The 8,973-nt window shown below is 37.6% G+C and overlaps 1 protein-coding gene across 1 annotated transcript; it reads left to right on the top strand.

Moving 5' to 3' along the window:
• The first annotated feature begins 234 nt into the window (after window positions 1–234).
• Window positions 235–3,760, top strand: LOC131332470 (transcription factor bHLH143-like). The gene is made up of 3 exons (XM_058366731.1): window positions 235–367; window positions 1,001–1,883; window positions 1,989–3,760. The coding sequence occupies exon 3, from the start codon at window positions 2,005–2,007 to the stop codon at window positions 3,088–3,090; it is 1,086 nt and encodes a 361-aa protein (XP_058222714.1). The 5' UTR covers window positions 235–367; window positions 1,001–1,883; window positions 1,989–2,004; the 3' UTR covers window positions 3,091–3,760.
• Window positions 3,761–8,973: the final 5,213 nt, after the last annotated feature.

Raw genomic sequence — 8,973 nt, 5'->3', positions numbered from 1 at the left:
CCGCTCATTAATTTCAAGATCGTAAAAATGTGCGTATGATGACCCAGACTCCTGGTCAAATGGAAAGAATACACATTATTGTACATATGCTCTATGATTGTAGAGTTATTCCAAGCGTGCGTAACGAACATATGAGAAAAAAAAATTGAAAAAAATAACAACCCCACACCCACACCCACACGAACTTAGAAGGGTATTCATGTCCATTTAAATTCCTATATATGTCACCCCCACCCGTGCTCTCCCCCTCATCTTCTCTCTTTGACTGCATTCACTCTCTCTCTCTCTCTCTCTCTCTACGCAGTTTCTTGAATTTTGAGATAACCCACCAGAGATTTGGTTCAACTTGCCTAGAAATTGGTCCACTGTAAGTCTCTACCTCCTTAATTTGTTTTCTTGCATTGTTAATTTGGTGAATTTCTCTCCTTTAAGCTTTGATTTCGTGTTTTTCTCCGTTTTCGGTCTCAATCTTCCTCTTTTGGTTGCTTTTATTTCCCCCCTTGTGGGTTTCTCTCAATATTTTCCTGGATAATTTCATTTTAATGAGCTTTGTTTGTTTATATCTGTTAACTTCTAGTAATTGATTGAAGGAAACGTGATAGATTTAGATTTAAATGGCATATTTCCGTATTCCTCTTGTTTGGTTGCTCAGAATATGTAGCGTAATCCAAAACATTACTATTATATATCCATTCACGCCTTTTTAAGGTCAAGAACGACAAGCCAATTGTATGTGGCAGAGTGACCTTGCTGCCACAATCAACTGAGATTTAGCCTTTTGTTGATCCGCTCAATTTTCGTATAAATTGAAGAAAATTATAGAAATAACAAAAAAAACATGATTACCCTAAGCGAAAGTGCTTGAATTTCGCATTGATTGACTGATTTACTGCTGCTGCTTGCATTTTTTCAGCAACCAGGTTACTGTTAGGGATTTTTATTTCTGACATTTTCTTCTATTTTGTGTATGCTTATATGATGTATGTATGACTCTTTACAGGTTCTTTGAACTGATTTTGGCGAAGGAAATTGTCGCGGCGATCAGATTACAGTTAGAACAGCATGCGGTGGGGTAGTCTCTCTGTTGACGTATTTAGGAAAGTAATCTCCCTGAACCTGTACTGTCGAGTGATTCTGTAATCCATTTAACCCAAACACACCTTTAACTTCCTTGCTTCTTGATATATACACACCCTTTCCATCCATGGGGTCCAATCTGTTTGTTGTCATTCCCTGCTACGTCCGCATGATTAGCTGAATTTCGCTTTTCGTGTTACCCTTCCTATCTAGTCATTAAATCCTATCTCTTTCTCATATCTATATCGAGTTCTTGTTGGTTTTTTTTTTTTTTGATCCTTGGTTGTTTCAATCTGAACATTAACTTTGTTTCCATCACCGATCTTTTTCTCGTATTTGTGTCGAATTCTTGCTGCGGGTTTCTGTTTGATCCTTGTTTGTTTCAATTTAGAGACTAAATCCGGTCTGTCACCGATATTTTTGTCGTATCTGTGTTGAATTCTTGTTGGTGTCCTTGTTCGATCGTTGTCTGGTTTGGTGAAAAGACGTAGTGGTGTTGTGATTATAAAGGGTTGGGAATTAGTAGTTATGGTGTGCCAAGCAGCTGGTCAAACAAGATTCCGGGCATTGAAGCATGAGAATGGGATTGCTGGGAGTGCCACCATTATAGTTAGAGTCATAGCTTGCTTTCAACCTCTACAGGATTGCCAGGCTGAATATTTTCGTCATTTGCTTAAACCCGTCACGTAGATATTTGTTTTTTCATCAAGCTATTTTGTTCAAGTTAAGCTGGAGTATTTAGTTTTCCCTGAAAAGAAAGCACCAAGTAATCAGCAATCTGTAATACCACAAACATTGCCCTATTGGTACGTTTCACCGCTTCTAGCTTCTAACTTTCAACTTTACTAATACTTTTGCCTTGTCTTGCTTCCAATTAATCTGATATGTTGTTTTTTGTTTGGGTCTTTTAGGTGATTGTTCAGTTGAATGGAGAAGGACTTTGGATCCTGGTTTCTTCACCAGCAATCTGGTCGAGTATCACCCAATTTGGATACCTCGAGTGCTCCATTTAACCTGGGGCCACAGAATTCAATCCCTGCTTATATGAGCCATTGTGCTAATGTGGGTTCCACAAATGGGGTTTTCCCCTGGTCTCCTTTTTCAGGGTTTCCTCATTCCAAGGTGACCCAACCGATTGAACCTCACGCTTGGTTCAATTTTCCACCTCGCTTCCAGCAGGCATTCACTCCACCGCGGGATACTACTTTCATAGAGAAGATACCAAGCTGTCCCCATGAGAATCGTGTGGAGGTCATTCAACCTGATGATAAAGCATCTGGGCGTGACCAGAAGAGATTCCTTGTGTTTGATCAGTCAGGTGATCAAACGACATTGATGTTCAGTTCTGGGATTGGGACTCCTGCCCAGTGCCTGACTTCTTTAGGCCCAATGCTCAATGACGCTTATGTTTCGAATCTGTCGGAGCGAGGAACCAGAAAAGATGCGATTCATTGCGCCGGGCCTATTTTAACTGATGAATGTGATGAGAATCAGAGAGATACCTCTGAAAGTGACATGCATGAAGACACTGAAGAAATCAATGCATTGCTTTACTCTGATGATGATGATGATTATAACGAGGACGATGAAGAAGCTAGCACCGGTCACTCACCTAGTACAATGACAGCTTATGACAGGCAAGATTTGCCTGAAGAAAGTGAAGAAGTTGCCAGTTGTGATGGGCCTACGAAAAGGATGAAATTGTCCGACGGAGGTTATGATGTTCTAGACACTGCAAGCTCATTTAAATCCAAAAGATGCTTCGATTGTGAGGATGGTGCAGAATCTAGTTGTGCTGCTGGGAAAAATCTAGGCCTGGGAGAAAAATTTGTTTCCGTGATAGGAAACAAGAGATCCAGGGAGGACAAGATAAGGGAGACAGTAAGGATTATGCAGAATATAGTTCCCGGCAGGAAGGGTAAAGATGTAATTGCAATTCTTGATGAAGCCATTGGTTACTTGACATCCTTGAAGCATAAAGCCATGGCTCTAGGACTTGATGAAACACTCTGAATGAGTGCTATTGGTTTTGCCAGTATTATGAGTTGTGGTGGAATGTGGCACTGATAAGTTTGGCAAAATATTGGTTGGGAGTAGGTAAGCGGGGTTTTCATCCGATGAGATGATCTCAAATATTTCAAGCAGAAATTGGAAGTTGTGAAGAGAGAACTTGAACCCTATTGAAACCTTCTTCAAGGGTTTCGGTTTGAACCAGTTTTGCTTTGGGTTATGAATTCTGAAATGTCTCCCTCTTGTCAAGTGGTACTATCGTTTGTGGAATTTTTCCTTTCTGATGCAGCAAATTAGACGGGCGAAGCGACTTTCCCGTATCATCATGCAGTTGCTTCAGGGTATTCAGCTACGGCCAAACACGAATCCAGTGATTGATTAAATCTTTCCTGTTCACTTCATTTTCACGTCAAACTGCTATTCCTTGCACGATTCGTACGGCTTGGTTCCCTCTTTATGGTCTTTACTGTAATGTAAGATAGATCAAGATCTGTGTAGTGGATGGTATTTTTACTGGTTTTAGGTGTGATTTTGATGTTAGGTTGGTTAGATGTAGCTTACGGCAATGTACTTGAGATGCATGCACGTATGATAATCCTTATGACCCGTTTGTTTGACCTGATATGAACATGAGTTGAATTATATATTTAAGTGGGGATTTTTTTTCTTTTAATCTCAAATCGGACCTCATATCTGTATTTTTTGCTATTAAAATTTTTGCACCCCCGAGTTATACAGTATCATGCAAGTGTGACATTATTAATCCAATCACTATTAGTTTGACAGTAGGCCCGTCAATAGATCAAATTTGAATTTGATAACGTTGATCTGATAATTCGATAAAAAAACAGGTCCTTCGCGAATTGGTGGGGTTTTTTTTTTTTTTTTTCCTCTCCTCTTGATGCCTTGATGGTTTTGTAACTGAAAAAATGAAAAACCCAGGTGGGTGCTAGTTGCTATCATGTAGCTATCCATGGAATTTAGTTATATGAGAAGACGTGTATGTATTTTTATTGCATTTTGGGTGGGATTTTGTTGGTACGATGGTTGGTTCTAATTTTTGTGATTTGTTTGTCTTCATGCCAGTGTACTTAAGACGCATGCACGCAGTTATATTCTTTTGGTAATATAAAAAAGCTTTGGTGGGTGTGGCGAAGGACCACATTTTTTCATTATTTGGTTGAGGAGCTCATGTGTCCATCAGTTCAAGACTTAGTCCGGTTAATTGGTAGGTTTGTTGTCCATATTATTTAACAATATTTGATTTGTGGGGTTAGGCTGCAAGAAAGTAATTTATGGTGAATTTCCAAATCTCATCGTGGATGGCCTACTTTTGAGCAGACCGAGAAGGAATTAGTTGAGCTGCTCGTTTACTGGCCCAGACATTCCTAATTGTCGAAAAAAGAAAATGTTATGTGTTCATTGCCTCCTTGTGTAGTCACAGTGCCATCAAAAAGCAGAAAAGTCCAAAGGGAAGGGAAGATAGACAGAGTTAAAGGGGTTTTGTTGCATATATATATATATATATATATATTGTGACAGACAATGAGCAAATTCACTATATTAGATCAATGAGGATCACAAAGATCACAATAGCAGAACAATTTTGGCGAGTTCTAAACTCCGGAGAAATAATGACCTCATGTTCGTTTTAGTTTAGGAAAAATATTAATTTGGGATTCATTCAGAAAACAGTCAAAAGTTTTAACTGGAAAAAGAAAAATCTGTCAAAATGGAAGCATTGCCTGGTGACTCATGACCTAAAATGTTAGGGTTTAGGAAAAGTTTTCCCAAAAATGTCTCCGAAAGTGAAATGAATTACTGAGATACACTTTGATGTGTAGGACCAAACATTTAAATAAATTTGAACCATTCATGTCACTTTCGGGGACATTTTTCGGAGTAACTTTTCCTGAGTTCTAACAGTATTCGACTCATGACAGGGTGGGTTAGGCTGAGAAAAAGAATTATTCCATGTGGCGCTCCAAGCGTGTTGTAATTGGTAAATACTGCTAGACCCATGACTTTTGTGTTAGTATTTTAAGAAACAAATTGACATGTGGCGTACAATGTACTATGACTGGTATGGAGCGCTCTTCCAAGAACACTCAATAAGCTCTCGCTAAGAAAAGAGAAAGGGTTGATTGATGAGTTCAGATCAAGATGAACAGCAGTGGTATTTTTTTTTTTTTTTGAGTCATTAATTGAGAGGCTCGGCTCCAGGCCCAATGGGCCAAAGTTCCATGCCCAGTGGGGCAGTCATCATGTACTTCTATTCGTGACCCAAAAAATAAAGATATTGATTTTGGCACTTCAAAAAATAAAGATATTAATTTTGGCGCTTCAAAAATTACTATCGGTGCTTTGACAAATGGAGGTTGCAGCGCTGGCAGTAAATTTCGGAGTGCCAAAATCAAAGTCCAAAAACAAAAGGAGATGAAAATTGTAACCTGTAAGGCTGCAACTTATGTATTCGTTTGCTTATGAAATTAAATGACAATGTTCCATAAAAATAGACAAACCATGTCACACGATGGGTTCTAATATCGTTGTTATTAATATATTTCTTGCACCACTTTTACCGCAAATTAAAAAAAAAAAAACCATGCCAAATTTCCAATGCATAATTTTAAAACAGTTATCACCAAGAATACTGCAACTCAAAAGTTTTGCTTTTCTGCAAAAACAAATATATCCCTCTCCTCTCACCTGCCAATTGCACCCAAAATTCCTGAAACCACACCTATCTATATTAAAGTCTCTTCTTCCGTCGAAAAGACTAAAACGCCCCCGCGATCCTCCTTCCACGTCCAAGTTGCATGTGTAAACTTCATTTTTTTTTTCTACCCACGACTATCCTTACATTCCATCTGAACGTCGAACCGCTCAGCATGGTTGTTGGCAGAGGTCACCGCCTGCGTCGGACCAGCAACGGATCGTCAGGAGCTGATCAAAGGGGAGATTGTTGGTAATGGAGATGGGCCAGAAGCTACAGTAAGAGACTCCACCTATGATCAGTACATCACCTACATGATTAGGGCAAGCACCAATAGGTAGCTTTTGCGGTGGCTCATGTTAGTTTTTTCTCCTTTATGTTGGGCTACTTCTTGGTTTGGGAAAATGACGGCCCAGGACGTACGTGTTTTGATAATTAATACCTGCCAAAGATATGTTGAGAACATTTGTTAATGCTGAAAATGCCCTTGACGGGTATTAATTATTAAAACACGTCTTTGGCCGTTATTTTCCCTTGTTTGTTCTACTTTGGGTGTTGTTTTTTCTCCTTTGTGTTGGGCTACTTCTTAGGGTGGCTCCTGTTAGTTTTTTCTCCTTTGTATTGGGCTACTTCTTGGTTCATGGGTGTGACATTTTATCACTTTTTATATAGTTTATATATATTTTGTATATATATATATATATATATATATATATATATTGGGGTGGTTCCGAGGACACTCAAAAAAACACCTCATAGTTTTTTACACTGCCGGTGTAAACATTTGTTTCTTCCAAATCAATTGCATTACGACACGTGTCAAAACAGTGGTCCCAATTAATAAAACATGGCGACGTGGCGCAATGCAATTGATTTTGGAGGAAACAAATGTTTACACTGGCGGTGTAAAGAATTTATTCTCATATGGAATCATGAAGACTTTGATTTAATTACATCGATCTTTCCAATTAATGCTAAGAAAATAATGTTTCATTCGGGTTTTTGTATTATTGTTATGTCCTCAATCATTCCATTTGCTTGGATGGTAAGTGGATTAATGATTTGAAGGAGTACATTATTTCTTGCTATACTAGGAAGATATATACGATATTATTTTTATCTGTTTAGGTTAATGGTTTCTTCGAACTTGGGTTGGGTGGCCAGCCCTGTTTAGGTCCAGTCGTCCTCGGTCAATTTTGATTTCTTCTTTCTTTTTTTCCGGCGTAAGTGAACATTGTTAGTGAGGTTTGAATCTTTGTCAAATGCATAGGAGTACATGATGACTACTCCATTTTTTATTCATTATTAGTCATCGTAAATTTCAAGGATTTTGTATAACATCTGACTAGCATGAAACCCATGCTATGCACATAATTGACAGAAAAACGCATAGACTATTGAGATTATTTAATGTACAAAAATCATAACCTAATGTCACATTAAAATATATTAACCATTTCTTTTATTGCCGGACACTTTTTCATTTTTTTGAAAAATAGTTTTCGCCCTTTAGCTCTTTTGCTTTTTCTTTCTTTTACTTATAAAGGACATATATAGCGTGATAATATAGTGTAGATAGTAGAAATACTGTATAGTAGAGATAAGACTGGATAATTAATAATTAGTGATTATTAATGACTTATGGAAAAAAAATTAGTATGAGCGGACTTATGTTTGAAGTAAAATTTATCACTTAATTACCAAAGCCTAGATAGCTCTATTATTAGCTCTACAATTCAGCAGTTTTGAGCGGCTCTATTATTAGCAATTTTTTTTTAATCATTAACTCTATTATTGTTTTTCGTGAAAAAATAGAGAGTAGAATCTTTTTTTTTTTGGTACGTAATAGAGAGTAGAATCCCATTGATCACCAAGTTTTACTACCTAAAATAGTGTGATTTTCAAACTCTCCTTCTCCATACGAGTACTCTCTTTTTTACCTTGTCTCAATTAGTTAGACCCTGTTCGTTTTGGTATTTGAATTTTGAAAAAAAATTATTAGAGACCGTGCACAGTGAGAGAATCCAAAATCCCCAAACGAACATGGTCTTAATTTTTTCATACATCAAAGAATAATGTAGCAAATTTACGTCAATAAAACAAAGTGTGAATTCCTAAATTTTAAATCGTCTCATTACTAGACGCGTTAATTATTCTGGACTCTTCTAGTGCATGAGAATCCAATCAGCGTCACTAAAGCCACTAAAATAACAGAAAAATATGGGCCCTTCTTGAACATATTTTGATGATCGACATCGTTTATTTTTAAGTCTCATTTCGGACATTAACCGTGTCAAAAATTGGCCGAATATCGCTGGACTCTGGACACATTTGTCGTTAAATATCATGTTCCATTAGCCCACTAAAATAGTCCATTACTCAAATGGCGGTGCTATACCCACCGTTCAATATCTCATAGTTCATCTCGATAATCAATGGTCCGAATTTAAAAAAAAACTCTTTCAGTCTTTTAAAATCCAAATCGTCCAAAACAATTTTGAACAGTGAGCGTAGCCCATAGCGATGTTTAGTAGCCCAAAGACAACTCGAAAGCCCTATTGCTTTTATTGATTTTTTTTAATCCTAGAAAATCCTATTCCACCTATCCTCAGGGAGAGGGAAATTGGGGGTGGGATTTGAACCATCACCAAAGGAAGTGCCTATAATCTTTTTTTTTTTTAAGGCAAAACAATTTCGTTAATCTTGAATTTGTTACAAGACTTAGGAAAAATGATGGCCCAGGACGTGTTTTGATAATTAATACTCTCCAAGGACAAGCTAAGAACATTTGTTAACGCTGAAAATGTCATTGACGAGTATTAATTATCAAAACACATCATTGACTGTCATTTTCCCCAAGACTTATAGGAGTAAGGAAACAACATCCATGTTCAAAGAACATTTCAATCCAATCCGAGACCCAAAACCTACGATTGGAGAGAAACCAATCGAAGGGCACACATATGAGACAAGCTCATCTACAAAGGCCTAAGCCCAAACACCCTTTGTGAGTCTAAAACCTAGATCATACCAGATTTAGCACATGCAAAGCCTAAAAGCACCCTTTGTAAGTCTAAAACCCAGATCATACCAGATTTAGCACATGCAAAGCCTAAAAGCCCAAATAAAAAAGAATACAGCACATTATATAAGCCAAGCCCAATCCAAGA

The sequence above is a fragment of the Rhododendron vialii genome, chromosome 7a (genome assembly GCF_030253575.1).
Source record: "Rhododendron vialii isolate Sample 1 chromosome 7a, ASM3025357v1".
Lineage (NCBI taxonomy): Eukaryota > Viridiplantae > Streptophyta > Magnoliopsida > Ericales > Ericaceae > Rhododendron > Rhododendron vialii.
This window is presented reverse-complemented; position numbering and strand designations above follow the sequence as displayed.

Bases quoted from the DNA above. Each gene is read 5' to 3' on its own strand.
- LOC131332470 (XM_058366731.1), top strand. From the start codon at position 2,005: ATGGAGAAGGACTTTGGATCCTGGTTTCTTCACCAGCAATCTGGTCGA.